The sequence below is a fragment of the Pseudorca crassidens genome, chromosome 20 (genome assembly GCF_039906515.1).
Source record: "Pseudorca crassidens isolate mPseCra1 chromosome 20, mPseCra1.hap1, whole genome shotgun sequence".
Classification (NCBI taxonomy): Eukaryota; Metazoa; Chordata; class Mammalia; order Artiodactyla; family Delphinidae; genus Pseudorca; species Pseudorca crassidens.
The window spans coordinates 11,019,429-11,038,406 of NC_090315.1; the positions used below are offsets into that span (position 1 = coordinate 11,019,429).

The 18,978-nt window shown below is 51.9% G+C and overlaps 1 protein-coding gene across 2 annotated transcripts; it reads left to right on the forward strand.

Annotated features, from left to right (window-relative positions):
• Positions 1 to 272: 272 nt before the first annotated feature.
• On the forward strand, positions 273 to 18,493 carry GPR4 (G protein-coupled receptor 4). 2 transcript variants are annotated; one of them, XM_067718692.1, is made up of 2 exons: positions 273 to 583; positions 15,354 to 18,493. In XM_067718692.1, exon 2 carries the CDS (start codon positions 16,126 to 16,128, stop codon positions 17,269 to 17,271), a length of 1,146 nt encoding a protein of 381 aa, XP_067574793.1. In that variant the 5' UTR covers positions 273 to 583; positions 15,354 to 16,125; the 3' UTR covers positions 17,272 to 18,493. The 2 variants fall into 2 exon arrangements, with proteins under 2 accessions (XP_067574793.1, XP_067574792.1); XM_067718691.1 differs by lacking the exon at positions 273 to 583 and adding an exon at positions 7,376 to 7,496.
• Positions 18,494 to 18,978: the final 485 nt, after the last annotated feature.

Genomic DNA, 18,978 nt, shown 5'->3' on the forward strand with positions numbered 1-18,978 from the left:
CTTTGCTTTAAATAGATGGAATCATAGAGTATGAACTCTTGGATCTGGCTTCTCCCCTTGAGCGGGTTTCTTAAGCTTCTCAAGGCCTCAGTTTCCCAATGTATAAAATAGAAGTTAATAATAGCACCTGCCCCATAGGGGTGCTGTGACAATGAGTTAAATAGACGCAAAAGCTTAGGACAGTGCCTGGCACATAGCAAGCTCTCTACAAATGTTAGCTGATTATTTTTACACTGTTGAGAACACAGACGCTGTGGCTGCAGGCATTCTGCCAGGCCACGTGGTAACAAAGCCAGAGGAAGTCTTTCTCTCATACCACTCAAGCGTCTTCAGGTGTAATCTGATTGGCTCACCTTGGATCATGTGGCCAATCTCCATGGCCTAGGGAGTCGAGTCATCTGATCGGCCAGGCCTGGGTCACGTGCTCATCTTTTTGCTTAGGAAGGGGTTAGTGTACCTGGGACTGACAGCGCCACCTAAACCTCGCAGAATGGGTGGGGGAGTTCTCCCAAAGGAAGGGGGATGGGAAAACACTCAAGCAGGAGATGGAAGCTACCAGCAACCTCAGCATATTTATGTCAAGGTGGGTGACACCCTGGAGGGCAGGGTCAATAATGTTTCTGGGAGTTTGAAGACCCCTATTCCCAGTATCTATTGCTTCAGAACAAAGCATTCCAAAACTTAATGGCTTAAAACAACAACCATTTTGTTATCACTCATAGTTTGGTGTTAGGCATTCACCCATGATGGAAGTTTGGGTTGTGTCCATTGTTTGCTATTGCAGATAAGGCTGTGATAAACATTTATATACAAGTTTCTATTTGGACATATGTTTTCCTTTCTCTTGGGTATATACCTAGGAGTAGAATTGCTGAGCCATATGGTAATTCTGTATTTAACTTTTTGAGGAACATGTGTGTGTGTGGTTTTAATTAAACAGTTTTGAAATAATTATAGACTCAGGGGAAGTTGCCAACATAGTACAGAGAGGTCCTCTATATCCTTCATCCAGTTTCCCCCAATGGTAACATCCTGTATAACTATAGCACAATACCAAACTTGGAAACTGACACTGGTGAATCGACAGACCTTATTCAGATTTCACCATTTTTACATGCCCTCCTGCTTGTATGCGTGTGTGTATATGTGTGTGTGTGTCTATGCAGTTTTATGACGTGTATAGATTTTTTCCAAGGGGGTTCCAGCAAAGGTTAGAAACTCCCTTTTGTTTCCAAAATATTCCCAAAGTATACCTGCTGTCTGTATATATGTATGTTTGCTCTCTGGTCTTTAGCTAGTTAACAAACCCTAATAAGCTCAATGAGGTCTGCCATCTGGGCTGTTCGTACCTCAGGTATGGGACTGTATTCTAAAGGAGACCTTAAATTAGTGATAGGATACCTCTATTTTCAGTTTTGAAGTATTGTATTAGAGAAAACGCCAGAGAAACAGAACCAGTGGGATGTATATATTATAAGGAATTGGCTCATTCAATTATGGAAACTGACAAGTCCTAAGATCTGCTGGCTGAGTCGGCAAGCTGGAGATCCAGGAGAGGCAGAGGTGCAGTTCTGGTCTGAATGCCGGCAGACTCGAGACACAGAAAGAACCAATGTTTCAGTTTGAATCTAGAAGGTAGGAAAAAGCCAGTGTTCCCGTTCAAAGGCAGTTGAGCAGAAGATAGTCTCTCTTACTCGGGGAAAGGTCAGCCTTTTTTGTTCCATGCAGGCCTTCAACTGATTGGGTGAGGCCCACCCACATTGGGGAGGGCAATCTGCTTTACTCAGTTTCCCAATTTAAATGTTCAGCTCATCCAGAGCACCCAGAATGTTTGACCAAATATCTGGGCACTTCATGGCCCAGTCAAGTTGGTGCATAAAATTAATCATTACAGGAATGATCATCAATTAAAACATAATAGGTCAGCGTTCTCAATGGGAGTCTCTAATAAACCTGCAAGAGGTACAGAAAGTTTCCCAATCAAGGTAAGACAATTGAGGTTTCCTTTCTTCTGTTGGGGCCAGAGAAGTGGCAGGATTCAGAGTGCTGCAGCAGTGAATAGAAGTAGGAGAGAGAGAGAGGGTAACAACTTCAGAAGAGGTTGGCTGGCTGGCTGAAATCATTGTGTGCTTTTAGTCAGTAGTGATGTGCTGGATGAGGAATCATAAAGTCAAGTGGGGTGCCTAGAACTAGCCCAGCAGAAGCATCAAGTTTTGCAGCCCCAACTATTGCCTTAGGACAAGGAGGAGAAGTCTGCTCTTGTTAATGACTCTTTACTGCCTGGTATGAAAGCATTTCAGTATTTTAACAAATGATACGGCCCTATCAGTGTGAACCAGCTGAATATTAACTGTGACTGTCCAGAAGGAGTAGGGATTGAATTGTTCTGATTCCTTTATCTTTGGTAGGCAAGATAATTTATGGTGATGCTATCTAATTACCTCTCTCTCTCTTCTCTCTCTCTCTTTCTTTTATGTTTGAGGCGCTGACATTTCCCCCCACTATTCTCGAGTTCAGTAGTTCCTACACTTGAAGGAGCAGTAGTAGAATCATCTGTAGGGTTTGTTATAATGAAAATGCACCTCCTCCCAATTCCACATCCAGGGTTTCTAATTCCATCAGTCTGGGTGGGGCCCAAGAATTTGCATTTCCAAAGAGTTCCCCGTTGCTCCAAGGACCACACTTTGAGAACCACTGCACTAATAGAACTATAATAAGGTAACAAATCTATAGGATTTCTCTAGACAGAGCAATACATAGAATTTTGTAGAACATTACACACTTGTGTTTCTTTTCCTTGTCTGAACCGTACAGATGATCTCTTGGGATGGAAGGCTCAGAGCCTTGCAGTTTCAGAGTGACAGTTTATCAAGGCCATTAATTCCTAAGGGAAGGAAAAATTACTGCAGGAGAAACCTGCAAATCCCTCTTTGACCAGCAAGGAGGATTGTCCACGTGTCTCCAGGAACAGCTGCCTAAGCTATAACTCTCCAAATGTCAATATCCTTCAGAAGTGACAGCCCCCAGAGCCAAACATGAAATTCTAGGAAGGGGAGCGTGTTCAATCATATCAAAGCGTTTCATCCCCTCCACATTTCTGGCCAGAGATCTCAATTAATATGACCAGAAGTCAATCATTCACTAATCAATTGCCCACGAGGATGAGGATTTTGGCTTTTAAGACTGTATTCTCAGGGCCTAGCGCAGTTTCTGGCATGCAGTAAATGCTCAACAAACACAAATGTTGATTAATCAATGAATGAATTCATTCAATATATGTAAGAAACATTTTACTCTAGGCCAGAGCCTGAGCTGGGCAGTGCTGGGGAGAGTGGTGACTGAGACAGCCCCAGCCCTGCCCTCAAGGGACTCAGTCCGGTGGGGAAGGCAGACCCATCCTTAGACAATGATGACCATAAGTGGGCAAAGGAAGGCCAAGTGGGTATCAGGGAGGGCTTCCTGGAGGGGACCACAGACCTGCCTATTGAAGGATGAGTAAGGAATGAACCAGGTAAAGTGAGGGGAGTGTTCCAAGTGACAGTTCTGACAGCTCCCTCCTTCCTCCTATTCCCCCAACAAACTGAGACAAGAACCCCTCTAGGCTCCAGCAGCCCCCTGGACCCCCGTTCCAGCCTTGAACACTCTGAGGTATGACTGTCAGGGACAGATCTGTCTCCCCCTCACTGACTGCCAGCCCTGGAAGAGAAGGGCCAGGGCTGTTGTGGTCACTGCCGTGTCCCCAACACTGCCTAGCCCAGGGCCAGGTGCAGAAGCAAGGGCTCAGGGAGTGTTTACTGAATGAATATAAGAGTGGTGTGTGTGGGTATGTGTGTGTGAAACAGTTGAAAGTGTGTTAGATGAAGAGGATCAAAGTTCAAACTCCTCAACCCTAATTTCCCACCCCCAAGAAGTGGCATAACAGCAGGTAGAGACTAGAGCTCCACTGTTGGGAGTCCAGCATTTCCACTTACCCATCCTGGCCCCATCTGTAAAACGGTGCCTCTGCATATGGTTATTTTGAGGATGAAATGAGTTATTCACATAAAGTGCTTAGAATGGTACTTGGAATGCAGTAAGTGGTCATTAAATGTTAGCTGTCTTTATTTTTCAATCATTTCTGATCCTTCCTCTTTTTTTTTAAATTTATTTTTGGCTGTGTTGGGTCTTCGTTGCTGCGCATGGGCTTTCTCTAGTTGCAGCCAGCAGGGGCTACTCTTCGTTGCAGTGCACGGGCTTCTCATTGCAGTGACTTCTCTTGTTGCAGAGCACAGGCTCTAGGCATGTGGGCTTCAGTAGTTGTGGCACGTGGCTCAGTAGTTGTGGCTCATGGCCTCTAGAGCGCCGGGTCAGTAGTTGTGGTGCACGGGTTTAGTTGCTCCGCGGCATGTGGGATCTTCCCTGACCAGGGCTCGAACGCGTGTCCCCTGCATTGGCAGGCGGATTCTTAACCACTGTGCTACCAGGGAAGTCCCTGATTCTTCCTTTTTAAGCCAACATCCTCTCCTGTCCCCATCTCTTATATCCAGCCACTTGAATCACCAATACTTGCCCTTCCTTGTGACATTTCATGTCTCTGAGCCTCTGCACATGCTCTTCCCTCCCCGCTGGTACACCCTTTCTGAACTTGTCCACCCAGGGAACTCCTATTCAGCCGGCACAGTCCAGCAATCACATCAGCCCTCCAGACCTCCAGGTTTCAGATCTATGGGATCAAAGTCTTGTTTCCTGTCCTCCAGCTTTTGACCCTTCCCTAATGTCCAAGTTCTGGGGAAGTAAGTGGTCCAGTGCTAAGCATCCCTTTCATTGGGTCTCTTGGTGCTCTGTCACCCCCTTGTGCCCAGCCTCAGACCTGCATGGAAAAATGTGCCTAGAAAGTTCTGGGAGAATAGTGCTAGTAATTCTCCACTGTGTACCCCAGGGTCACCCTCAGCCTTTCTCCTCCTGCTCTGGGCCCTGGGAGACTGCCCTGTGTGGGCTCCATCCACGGGAGTCCCTTGCCCTCTGCCTTCTGGTTGGCTTCTCCCCGTTACAGGCACTGACAGGGAATCTGAAGGTAAGTAGAGAGGGAGAGGTTGGAGTATTTATTTTCCGGGCCCCTCCCTGCATCCCTGCAGTTCTGGCAGTGGCTGTGTTCCTCTACCTAGAGCTACAGCTCCTATGGTCTCCACTCCAAACTTCAGCTTTCTGCCTGAAGGGTGGTAATGGCTTGCTTCTGGCTCCAGCTGGTTCCCTGGCGTTGCCCCACATTTTGTGGGTTATTTCACCCTGCCAACCTCTCTAAACCTTCCCTTCATAAATGTTCTCACTTAAATTCTTTTTTTTTTTTTTTTTTTTTTTTGACCGCACCACGCACGTGGCTTGTGGGGATCTTAGTTCCCTGACCAGGGACTGAACCTGGGCCCTCGGCAGTGAAAGCGCTGAGTCCTAACCACTGGACCGCCAGGGAATTTCCCCCCACTTAAACTCTTTGAATGGCTACCTGTTTCCTGCCAGGACCCTAACTGAATCACATAAACTTAGGGTGAGCCCAGGAGAGAAGGGGACCCTCGCCCACCAGTGCACTCCAGAATTTCTCCATAGGATGAGCTTGGGATGGCCAAGGGGCTGACAGAAGGGCTTGTCTTGAAGCTGATAAGATTTATATTGGGTTATTTGTGGGGAGGGGGCTAAAACCTTCGTGACACTTCCATTGGAGTGTCTCTGTCTGTCCCCTTGAAGGAGGGTGGAAGGAAAAAACTTTTCCTCCTGTGTGTATTGCAGGTCACTTGGGTCCTTGGTTAACTCTCTCCCTTTCTGTTTCCCTCAAGAGCCCTGAGAGGAAGGTGGTAATATGGTTCAGAGAGGTGAAGTCATTTGTCCAAGGCCACATGGTGAATGATTATAATAGCTACCTTAAACAAAACAGAAGTGTTTCATTACATTTCTGTGAAGCTCTGGAACAGGCAACACTAATTTCCAGTTTAAAAAAAAAGGAAAAGAAAAACAGAAAGGCATGGAGTTGCCTCTGGGGGTGAAGTAGGGTGTGAGTATGCCCTGGAAATGGGCAAAAAAACAATGTTCTCAGGTGATGGAAATGTTTATGTCTTAATTTGGGTGATTAGTCACATGGGCGTATCTGTTTATCACAACTCGTTGTATGCTCTCTTAAGGTCCAAGCATTTTAATTTTTATTTTCAAAATAAATAAAAAAGAATTTGCAAGCCCATCTTTGAGTGCTACATCCCAGGTCGGTCCAAAGTGCTTTGCCCAAGAATGAATTCTCACGACCAATTTATGAAGAACGTGATGATAATAATCAGCAAATAGTTTTGAAGCACTTATCATTCGTGTATTTACTCTCTGAAAATAACGTGTATGGAACGCCTGTCTTGTAGTAAACTAACTAAACACAAAAATGACACTCCTCCTAGTGGGGAGGCAGATAATTAGAAAAAAAAAAAAAGTGGGGCTTCCCTGGTGGCGCAGTGGTTGAGAGTCCGCCTGCCGATGCAGAGGACACGGGTTAGTGCCCCGGTCCGGGAAGATCCCACGTGCTGCGGAGCGGCTGGGCCCGTGAGCCTTGGCCGCTGAGCCTGCGCGTCCGGAGCCTGCGCGTCCGGAGCCTGTGCTCCGCAACGGGAGAGGCCACAACAGTGAGAGGCCCGCGTACCGCAAAAAAAAAAAAAAAAAAGGTGAAATACATAGAATGTTGGATGGTGACAAGTTCTATGGGGAAAAGCAAATAAAGCAGGAGGTAGGGGATCATGGCGATGGCGGGGGCGGGGGCGGGTGGGTGGGTCATGTTTTATAGACTTGATAGTATGACATCCCCATGACAAAGGGACTGTGAGAGACCACGTTATCAGAAGAGGAAACTGAGGCACAGAGAGGTCACCAGCCTAAGTCTCGCCAAGAGGCAGGGCTGGAGCTGGAAACCCCAGGATACCTTCCAGGGCTGGCGCTGACCATGGGCAGGGGGAACTAACAGACCCCTCGTTCTCTCCCTTAGGGAAGGGGGCATGCAATGATCAGAAAGTTAATGACTTGGGACTGGGGTCTCCGAAAGGAGGAAATCGTTCAGCTCAACGAGGGACCCCCCCTTCCCCCTCCCCACCCCCAGCTGAGGGCATGATCTAGGAGCGCGGGACTGGAGGCACGGTAACCAAAGGGGTTAATGAGGTGGGGTTCTCCAGGATGGGGATGTTGAAGGACTGGGGGGTATTCCAGCGGCAGGTGAGATTTCCCCAGGGCTGGAAGACACAGCCCTCTCTCCATCTCTCCATCTCACAGCCCTCTCTCCATCTCTTTAGCGGGGTGAAGGCTCAAAGGGGTTAAGGGGGAGCGACAAAGGAGGGGTTAATGGGGGCGGGCCCGGCCGGGCCGGGGCGGGGCCTCGGCTGGCGGCTCTGGCCCGGGGGCCAGTAGAAGTCGCCGCCGGGTTCCTGCGCCGCCTTGGAGCCCGGCTCTCCCAGCCGCGGAGAGAGACGCCACCTGCCCCGTCCAGCCGTCACGCGCAGGTAGCCGCCGGTCCCTCCCCTGCCCGCGCCGGTCCTGCGGCCGCCGGGGACTGCTCGTCCCCGCGTCTGTCCGCTGCCTCAGTCTCCCGCGCCGTCTCCGTCCCCGCCCCTCTCTGGGGCTGGCTCTTCCCGGCGTCTGACTTTGTCTCTGGGTGTGTCTCCATCTCTCCGTCTGTCTCTGATGTCTCTCTGGATCTGCGGTCCCTCTCCCTCTGGGTGTGTCTCTCCTTCTCCATCTCCGGATGTCTCTGTCGATTTCTTTATCTCTGCCTCTCCATCGCTCTCTCACTCTGCCTCCATCCCTGTGTCTTGGTGAACTCTCAGTTTCTGTGGATCTCTCTGCTTCCATCTCCCCGTCTCTGGGCATCTCTTTGCCCTTTCCCTTCCTGTCTGTGTCTCTCGGTATTCCTCTGTCGCTGTCTCTCTGTATCTTAGACCCGGTTCTGGGAACTTCACCCCGTCATCATCTCATTCCAAATCCTCGCAAATTCCCACTTTCACCTGGGCCGAGGAGCTGCTTGGGAGTGGGGCAGGGGGCAGTAGGGTAGCCACCTGGGGCAGGTGGACTCTGAGCGCCCCTGTGACCCCGCCTCCCCCTTAACAGTCACCCCACTGCTCTGGAGGTTGCACCCACTCCACCCTCCAATTTCAGGAATTCCTGGCTGGGGGGTAAACTTCCTCCCCCACTTCCTCCCTTCCAGGATTTGGCTGGGTCACCCGTTAACTCCTTCCTGCCTTGGCTTCATCCCCCCCTCCTTGAGCTGGACACCCCCCACCTCCAAGCACGCTGAAGGACAGCTCTGGAATTTCGGTTGTGGGACGTGTGTTGTGTACTCAGGCGGGACATGCGCTGGGGGAGTTTCTTGCGGGCACAGATGGAGTTAGTTGATGGGGGCCACATCCCCACCACCCCCCACCAGGGCCCATCACCAGCCCCACTCTTTCTGAACTCACCAAGGGCCCCTCACAACTCTGTCTCTGTGGTTGAGCTTGACTTCAGGTTTGGGGTGAGGTTGGGGAGGTTTTCCTTTCTGGTGGTGGGGCATCCAGTAGTAGAAAATGAGAGAGGCTGATGGGGGAGGGGCTCCAGAACTCTGGGAATCATAGAATCAGGAAGTCTTGCCTGTGAAGTCTTTGAATGAAAGGACCCAAGTAAGTGAGAATGATCAGAGAGGGGGACCAGGAATGCTCAAACCTTCAAATTAAAGGTCCTTAGGGTATTTGAATCCTTCAATCCAAAAAGCTTGGTGTTGGAATCTTGGCAGTTTTCAGTGTTCGCGCACAGCCGAGAGCTTGAAAGTGCTTGCAGAGATAGCTAGACCAAGCCCCCTATTTTACAGATGGGGAAACTGAGGCCCAAGAGTAGAAGTCCCCGCAGTGAGTCAGTTTCAGGCTAAGGTTGGGACTCCAGTTCCACTGAAGCCACAATCCAAAGATCTGGCTTCTTTCGCTGCCACTAAGTCGGATTCCTGTGGGGCAGGAGGTCTTCATAGGCAGGAGGGAAGAATGCCAAGGTGAGTGTGAATGGCTGGAACCCAGGAGGGAGCCTTTTAGAGGCAGAGGAGAGAAAATATTTCTAAAACCACGGTGTTGGAGAAGGAGAGGGGACAAGAGTTGGTTTGGGTGGAAGGGGTGGAGTTTCAGAGAAGGAGGGAAGTGAGGGGAAGGGGAGGGGGGTAGTGCAGAGATTAACTCCCGCCTGATTCTGTCTCCTGACCCTCCCCATGAAGCCCACTGCTCCCATAGGACAGGGCCTATAATTTGGTTTGTGTCTAGACAAATAATAACTCAGCTGGTGTGAGCGAGCAGGGAGGGACGTGGCAAGGCTCCCTGGGAGGCAGCCTGGGCTCCGAATGTCCCCCCCAGGGGGGTGAGAATTTAGGGACCAGGTGAATGTGGTGACTACCCCTCCCCCATTGAATCCTTAGTATCTTAGAATTCTGCATAATCTTAGAACTTTAGGCTGCTAGAATGTTAAAAAAAAAAAACGGATTAGATAGGGAGGAAAAAGGAAGTGAGGTTTACGGTATGTAGAGTATGTTCCCATTTCTGTAAAAAAGAAAAGGGAAATACATATTAGTGTTTGTTCAGCAAAGATAGTAATCACTGAGAACTAATAATAGATTCTGAAAGTTATAGAATGTTAAAAAAAATCATAGAGCGTTCTAACAATAGAACTTGAGAATCTTGGAATGTGAGACGCTGGGATGTTGGAAACTTAGAAGGAGAAGGGCATGGAAAGCCACCATGATAATAACAATAGAATGGAAGAAAGGTAACGCTCTAGAATGTTATAATAATAGAACAGTAAACCAGGAACTGGACTAACAATAGAACCTGAGGATTTGAGAACCTTGCATTCTAGAACATCAGAGGAGTAGAGTCAAGGACTCTGGTGTCCCTTTTGGATGGTGTGGGGGTGTGTGGAGGGATGGGGACCCCTTCGGTAGAACTGGGGAAACTGAGGCCCAGCTGAGCGGTCACGGTGGCCGGACTGTCCCCCAGTTTCCGCCGGCCAGCCGCCAGGACACCAGGTGGGGAGCGAGGCTTGGTGATCACATTTCGTCCCCTAATGAGCAGACCGGAGCTGGCTGGTCCCCCGGGGCTGTCAGGGGAGCAGGAACCCTCAGAGGAGGGAAGTGGGGGTTGAGAGAGGCGACCTGGAGGCTTCTAGGACAAGACTGGTGAGTGAGGGGCTGTGGGCTGTGGCTCTATTCTCACAAGACTGGTGAGTGAGGGGCTGTGGGCTCTATTACCTCTCCATCTCGTCCTTTCACCGCCCCCCGCCCGCAGTCCTTCAGCCTTGCTGGACTTAGAGGTGGCTGCCAGGGCCCAGGGACTTATCTGGCTTGCGCAGCTGAGGTGCAAAGTGGGGGCAGTGGTCTGACAGTCCTTCCTGTCTCCCCACTATCGCTCCACATTCTCAGCTTATCTCTCTTCCCTGCCCCTCTGGGAGGGGCCCGCAGGGACCACGAGGGAGGCCTGTGGCACTGGGGAGCTTCTTGTGGGCACTGTGAAATTTGGGGATTGACGTCCCAGACACAAAGCCTGAGTAAGGGAGGCAACTTAGATCCCAGCCCAACAGGGTCTTGGCTCCAGGGGGCTGGGCAAGGGAGTCAGGTGATGGAGGGGCACCCAAGACGCTGAGGTCATTTGCTTTCTTGTGGTGAGAGTCCGTGGATCTTGCAGCAGATTCTTTTTTTTTTAATATTTATTTATTTGGTTGCATGGGGTGTTAGTTGCAGCAGGCGGGCTCCTTAGTTGCGGCTTTCTGGCTCCTTAGTTGCGGCATGTGGGCTCCTTAGTTGCGGCATGCAAACTCTTAGTTGCGGCATGCATGTGGGATCTAGTTCCCCGACCAGGGATCGAACCTGGGCCCCCTGTGTTGGGAACGCAGAGTCTTATCCGCTGCACCACCAGGGAAGTCCCTCAGCAGATTCTTAACGGGGGCTGAGAACCCCGGAAAGACTTGAGAAGAATTACGGGAATGCAGGGGGTGAAGAGAGAAAGCATTCAGGTAAGGGGAAGCTTTTTAGTTAAGAATGACAGATCTATGCAGTCTTGACACACCATGTGACTTAAGACAACTGCTTTGTGGCTCTAGGCCTCAGTTTCCCCATCTGTATCAGGCAAGGGTCAGAAAGAGCCTCGTGCCCCTATATGTTGTGACATATAGGCCTGTTGCACTGTGGAGTTCTAAGAGTCTGCCATTCCGCGCTGTCTTTCGGGGGTTTGGTGGTGGGCAGATCTCAGGTGGGGGACAAGAGAGGGTTGAATGCCCCTCTCCCATGCCCAGCATCCCCCAAGAAACAGATGGGTTGAGGAGGAGGGATGGGAGGAGGGAGGGGTAGGCAGCCAACTGGTTCCCCCTCGAGGAAATTAGCAATGGGAAGTGTATTTCCTTTGGCTGCAGGAAATCAGTCTCATGCCTGTGTACCCACCCCAGCCTCAGCTGAACCCAGGGGTTCTTGAGAGGGTGGGGCAAAGGGAACTCCCAGCTCTCAGTGCCTCCTCCCATTATGAACTGGTTCGTTCTTGTGTCAGCTCCCCAGTGCCTGTGGAATAGTAATAATTGTTCAAATACTGCACAATTTATAGATGATATCACCTCTACCAAGGATTTTCTTTTTTTTAATTAATTTTGTTTTTTATTGAAGTATAGTTGATTTACAATATTGTGCCAATCTCTGCTGTACAGCAAACTGACTCAGTTATACACATATAGACATTCTTTTTTTTAAATATTGTTTTCCATTATGGTTTATCACAGGATATTGAATGTATCCATAGTTCCCTGTGAATAAGTTCGGAGATGTTTCATCCTCTTCAGTTTTCTGGAAGAGTTTATATAGAATTGATATTTTCTTTTTTTCTTCTTCTTTTTTTTTTTTTTGGCCAAGCCGCGCAGCATGCAGGATCCTAGGCACAGGGTCAAACCTGGGCCCCCTGCAGTGGAAGCACAGAGTCTTAAGCACTAGACTGCCAGGGAGGTCCCAAGGATTTTCATATCTGGGATGTGACTAGTATAAAAGTTGTGCCCACCCCCCCCTTTCTATAGAAGGGGAAACTGAGGCTCCTGAAGAAGTAATTCCCTCAGTGTCACAGGAGGAAGGAGAGACTCAGGGCAGACAGAGGGGAGAGAGGTGTTTGGGTTTTTGTTTTGTTTTTTAATATAAATTTATTTACTTATTTAGTTTTGGCCGCGTTGGGTCTTCGTTGCTGCGCGCGGGCTTTCTCTAGTTGCGTTGAGCGGGGGCTGCTCTTTGTTGCGGAGCACGAGCTCTAGGCGCGCGGGCTTCAGTAGTTGTGGCTCGCGGGCTCCAGTAGTTGTGGCTCGCGGGCTCTAGAGCTCAGGCTCAGTAGTTGTGGCGCACGGGCTTAGTTGCTCCGCGGCATGTGGGATCTTCCCGGACCAAGGCTCGAACCCATGTCCTCCACATTGGCAGGCGGATTCTTAACCACTGCGCCACCAGGGAAGCCCGAGAGAGGTGTTTTGAGTGATTTGCTCTGGGCGGGCGGTTTCAGTTCAAAGGTAGGGACCGGATTGCACTGTTCCAGCCAGGAGCAAGCCACCTCTGTCCCATCTCCACAGGATCCAGGAGTCTCTGTGAGTCTGAGGTGAGGGCAGCTCTTCAGTCATGGAGGACCCGACAGCGGGGAGGACTTACTAAGTGGGACTCAGCCCTGATCTTTCAAAGTCAATTGTGCAGCAGATAGATCCTACCCTTTTCACTTTTTCCCTCCACGCCTCCTTCTCTGGGTCCCTGCAGGGGCTCGCTTGAGCTTGAAGTCGGGGGTGGTGCCGCCTCAAGGTGAGCAGGAGCCTGTGTTGAAGAAGGGGCTGACCAATGCCTGTTCCCTCAGTCCAAAGACATTTCTTGAGTGCCTACTGTATGCCGGGCCTGTCCTGGGCGCTGGCGATACAGCAGTCAGCACAAGGTCCCTGCCCTCCTGGAATGTCCGTTCTAGATAGACAGACAGACACAAACAAGATGCAAAGTGATGTGAGGAGAGAGCCCTGGGAATGGGTGGTCAGGACTCTGGGTCCAGAGGGCTTCCCTGAGGACGTGAAGGAGGTGAGGGAGCTAGTCGTAAGTAAGTCTGAAGGAAGAACAAAGGTTTTGTTTTGTTTTGTTTTGGCTGCGTTGGGTCTTCGTTGCTGCGCGTGGGCTTTCTCTCCTCGCGGTGCGCGGGCTTCTCCTCGCGGTGGCTTCTCTTGTTGTGGAGCACAGGCTCTAGGCACGTGGGCTTCAGTAGTTGTGGCACGCCGGCTCAGTAGTTGTGGCACACGGGCTTAGTTGCTCCGCGGCATGTGGGATCCTCCCGAACCAGGGCTCGAACCCGTGTCCCCTGCATTGGCAGGCGGTTTCCTAACCACTGCGGCACCAGGGAAGCCCAGAACAAAGGTTTTGACGCTAGAAAGAAGGTCCAGCCTTGAGGCTGCTGAGGTGGGGGAGGGGAGGTGGGCAAGAAAGTCAGCTAGGTTGCCCAGGCTGGTCAGGCAATGCCTTGTCACCTGGGGTGAGGATTTGGGATTTCACCCCAAGTCCACTGGGAAGCTATTGGAGAGTTTCAGGCAGAGAAGTGACAAGAGCTGATTTACATGTTAGAGAGACCTTTCTGGCTGCCACGTGGGAAGTGAGTTGAGGGAAGTCAGAGTGGCCAGGAAAGCCGTGAGCAGGCTACTGCAAAGTCCAAGCCAGTGGCGATGGCTGAGCAGAGCGGGCAGAAGCAGGGGTTTTAGAGACATACATGGATTCAGGATTTAGTGTGGAGGTGGGGAGAGCCAAGTGGCCTTTCCCATGAGAAGATGCTCAGGCATCTGGGAGGTTCCCATGTACCTGCTGTGTACCTTTGGGCTCCTCCCTTCCCCTCTCTGGGCCTTGGTTTCCTCATCTGTCCAATCGACTCAACCAGTGGTTTTCAAAGTGTGTCCTAGGGATGCTTCAGAGGTGGCCTTCTTCCCGCCACCTCATTTTTTTCTAGAGCACAGAGCAGCTTCTTCTGTCACGGTCTTAGATGGGGTTTCCAGCTGAGATGTCTCTTTTTTTTTTTTTTAAAGTGGTTTCACAGCCTAAAAACTAAACTGATGCAAACCCTTGGATGGAGTGGCTCTGAAGGTGCCTCTAATTCAGAACTTCGCTCCCCACCTCTCTGGGGGTTGACAGTGGTCCGGGGCTTGGTCCAAGATTGTCCTTTGCCCTGTCCTTAAAGGTCTCCGCAGGACCAGGAGACTGGGGCCCAAGACTCTCACTCGGGAAAGTCGGAGGGGAGTGGGGAGAGACAATGAAGGGGGCAGTCTCTGAGGGAGGGGACTGCTGGCACTGCCCCCAGGGCTCCCCCTTGCTCCCGACCTCAGCCGAGTCCAGCATCTCCTCCTCTCAGCCCTTCCCCGCCCCGCACCCCCCCAGCCCCCTGCAGCTATGCTTCCCTGGGCTGTCAGCCCAGGGCCCTCTTCTGTCCAGTTATTCTTGGGTGAAAACTGAAGCGCAGACTGGAGGAAGCCGAGCTTTCCCCTCTCCCGCTATCAGGACCTTGGACAGGTCTCTGAACCTCTCTGTGCCTCAGTTTGTCTAACAGGGGGAATAACCCTATTCCTCATAGGATTCTTGAAATTTCAAAATTCATACCCATAAAAGTGCTTAAGACAGGGTCTGCTATGTAGTAGGACTTAATAAACTTTAGCTGTTATTATCACCACCGTCATCATTATAGTCAAAAATGGGGTGCCCTGGGTTAGGAGCAGGAGGGCTGGTTCTAGCCCGGTTCTGTCACTGCCTTGCTGTGCATCCTTGAGGGGAGTGACGCAGCCTCTCTGGGCCCAGTCTCCCTGTCTATAACATGAGAGTTGAGACTAGTTCTCCATTTCCCACAGCATGATATGATACTTGTGCAAGTTTTACATGGTTTCTGGAAGAAAGTTTTAAAATCTGAGTTGGATCTTTATTTTTATTTTTTTGCGGTACGCGGGCCTCTCACTGTTGTGGCCTCTCCCGTCGCGGAGCACAGGCTCCGGACACACAGGCTCAGCGGCCATGGCTCACGGGCCCAGCCGCTCCGCGGCATGTGGGATCTTCCCAGACCGGGGCACAAACCCGTGTCCCCTACATCTGCAGGCGGACTCTCAACCACTGCGCCACCAGGGAAGCCCCTGGATCTTTATTTTAACATCTGTTAGGGAAAAAATATATCTGGCATCTCAAATCTGTGTTTTCAGAGATCCGTTGCTTAGAGTGGGGCCCAATTAGGCATCGTTAGGGTCCCCACCCTTTGCAGCCCACTGGAGTCAGGGCAAAAGGGGTGTGGGGAGAAGGGGGTGGTCTATGACTCCTCTCACTGCATCTTCTCTCCCCACAGGTGCTGCAAAATCAGCTTTGAACTGTGAGGCGGGGCCACCTCATGTCAACTGCTCAGCTCCCACCAGGACCAAGCAGGAGCCCCGTCCTTGTCCCCTTTAAACTCCCTGTATTAGTAACCCTGCTCTGATCTAGCCCTTACTCACCTCCTTCCTGTTTCTTAAAAACCCTTCCCACATTCCCCAGACCGAGCCCTTCCTCTCTTTCATCCCTCACAGGACACCTCCTTTTCCATAATCTTCTCCTCACTGGTTACTTCCTTATTTCCTTATTTCTTACTGGGGTCCTAGGAAATGCTAGCACCCCCATCCATCCTGCCTGGTCTTTCCAACACTCCCTAACTGCAGACTATCCTATCTCAACACTATTCCATACATTCCCACCCCACCGTTACTTCAGCATGGCCACGCTTACCTTCTACATCCTCCGCAAATCTCTCTCTCTCGCCACTGCCCACTGATGCCTTCAGCTCCTCTATAAACAGCCCCCTCAGTCAATTTTGTGTGACCCCAATACTCCTCCACTTATGCTCTGATTGGGTTCATAAAACCTCCTTGACAAAGATCTTTGTGAATCCTGCCATCCCCCAGACCTCCCTCTTGTCATAATTCTATCCCTCCTCCAACTTTTCCCTCTCAAGCTCTATCCTTCCCTGCCCAGCCTGGCCCACGATTCGTGGTCAGCCTCATCTCTTCACTGTGGACTGCCTCCCACCATGTTCCCCTGAGCCTCCGAGGAGGGGGCTCAGGGGGCCTGATGGCCTCCCGCCACCCATGGCCCCACAGCCCCCGTGGGCCAGGGGAAGCATCTCGAAAGCCTCAGTGCCGAGGATGGGCAACCGCACGTGGGAGGGCTGCCACGTGGACTCCCTCGTGGACCACCTCTTCCCGCCCTCCCTCTACATCTTTGTCATCGGCGTGGGACTGCCCACCAACTGTCTGGCCCTGTGGGCCGCCTACCGCCAGGTGCGGCAACACAATGAGCTGGGTGTGTACTTGATGAACCTCAGCATCGCTGACCTGCTGTACATCTGCACGCTGCCGCTGTGGGTGGACTACTTCCTGCACCACGACAACTGGATCCACGGCCCCAGCTCCTGCAAGCTCTTCGGGTTCATCTTTTATACCAACATCTACATCAGCATCGCCTTCCTCTGCTGCATCTCTGTGGACCGCTACCTGGCCGTGGCCCACCCACTGCGGTTCACCCGCCTGCGGCGCGTCAAGACGGCCGTGGCCGTGAGCTCCGTGGTCTGGGCCACAGAGCTGGGAGCCAACTCGGCGCCCCTGTTCCACGATGAGCTCTTCCGCGACCGTTACAACCACACCTTCTGCTTCGAGAAGTTCCCCATGGAGGGCTGGGTGGCCTGGATGAACCTCTACCGGGTCTTCGTGGGCTTCCTGTTCCCGTGGGCCCTCATGCTGCTCTCCTACCGTGGCATCCTGCGGGCTGTGCGGGGCAGCGTGTCCACCGAGCGCCAGGAGAAGGCCAAGATCAAGAGGCTGGCCCTCAGCCTCATTGCCATCGTGCTGGTCTGCTTTGCGCCCTACCACGTGCTCCTGCTCTCCCGCAGCGCCGTCTACCTGCGCCACCCCTGGGACTGTGGCTTCGAGGAACGTGTGTTCTCGGCGTACCACAGCTCACTGGCCTTCACCAGCCTCAACTGTGTGGCTGACCCCATCCTCTACTGCCTCGTCAATGAGGGCGCCCGCAGTCACGTGGCCAAGGCCCTGCACAACCTGCTCCGCTTTCTGGCCAGTGACAAACCCCAGGAGATGGCCAACGTCTCGCTCACCCTGGAGACCCCACTCACTTCCAAGAGGAACAGCGTGGCCAAGGCCATGAAAGCCAGCTGGGTGGCCGCTCAGCCCTCCCAGAGGGACCAGGTGCAGCTGAAGATGCTGCTGCCGGCACAGTGAACCCCGTGTCGTGCAGAGCCCCCACTCCTCCATACTAACCCCACCCTCCCTTCCCTCCTGGTCCGGTGTATGCAAATTGTATGTAAATGAGGCTATGCTAATTTCCATAAGCATGTAAGAAAATAGGAAAATAGTGAGGTTGATGTGTCACTGGTCAACCATCGTCCTCCACCATGACCCCCTAACAATTCAGTGGAACTGTGCCTAGCCCTGCGCTGGGTGGTGCTAGTGACCCAGCGGTGACAAATGACAGTGCTGGCCCTGCCCTCATGGCTCCCACTCCACTGGGGGAGACAGATCTGTCCCTGGATAGTGATGACCCAGAGTGGGCAGGGCTCAGACGGGGAGCCCAGGGGCTGGGGGAACCCAAGAAGGCATCAGACCCGGTCTGGGCGTCAGGAAGTGCCTCCTAGAGGAGGGGACCAGTAGATTACCTTTCCGGAAGGTAAAGACAAAAAAGTTAGGATTACTTTCAACAAGGGGGTAAAAGTCTGTGACTCACGGAGAAGGTGGAAGAAGAAACTCACCGAATGCTGAGTGGTCCCTTTTGCCTTTGGGAAGCCCCCGGTCCTACAGGGGAGAGAGCGAGCAGGACAGAGCGTTTCAGAGTTTCAAGGTAAACAGCATTCTCCAGGTCAGGACTGAGGAGGAGGGAGCAGGATCAAATGAAGGGCGATCAGCAGACGGGCCGGTGGAGCAGGGAGCAGGGCAGGCTTGGGAAGGGGGCTGCGGACAAGAGAAGGCTATTTATTCATTCATTCAAGGGAGATTTGTTTATACCTACCCTCTGCCCAGCCCTGTGCTGGCCGGCAGCTGGGGACAAAACAGTGACCAAGACAGCCCAGGCCCCGCCCTCACGGAGCTCACAGTAAATGAATAGAGATAAACATCACATTTGGAATCGATAAGGGTAATGGGGAAAAATAAAGCTGACTGAGGGGACAGAGAGTGATGTGGAGTCTGATCTAGATAAGGAGGTCGGGGAGGGCTCACGGAGAAGGGGGCATTTGAGAAACGACCTGAAGGAGGAAAGGGGTCAGATGGAAGAGCGCTGCAGGCCGAGAGAACAGCAAGTGCAAAACATGGAGTAAGAGACTGCCTGCGTTTGAGGGCCAGCAAGCACACACAGCGGTGTGGCGGGAACCAGAGGCGGGAGGATGTGAGGAATGGAATTGAGACAGGCCAGGAACAGGGGCCCATATTACAGAGCTTTGTGAATCCACGTGAGGACTTTGCCTTTTATTCCAAGAGAAATGGGAGCTACAGAGGGGCTCTTAGCAGAGAAGGATTGGGATTTGGCTTAAATGTTAACAGGATTCCCTGGCTGCTGAGTGGGGAACAGAATATGGGAAGTAAGGGCGGAAGCCAGGAGCCCAGGCAGGAGATGCTGATGGCTGGACTGGGGTCGGGGGTGGGTGGTGGTGGAGTGGGGAAGGATCGGTGTCAGCTTTGGGATTTATCTTGAAGGAATTCGATGATGGAAGAAGCACAAGGGCCGGTGGGATTGTGTAACTCAAGCCCCTTGCCCATCCTGGGAAAAGGGTGACCAGGGGACCTGAACTGGAAGGACGTCTGGGAATGATCCCAGGCCCTACTCAAAGGCCGTCACCGAAGAGGCCAAGTGATTAGCCCAGGGTCACACAGCCAGTGAGTCAACGTTGGGGCCATCCTGGGCTCCCTCTCCCCTCCCTGTCTCTGCCTCTGTTC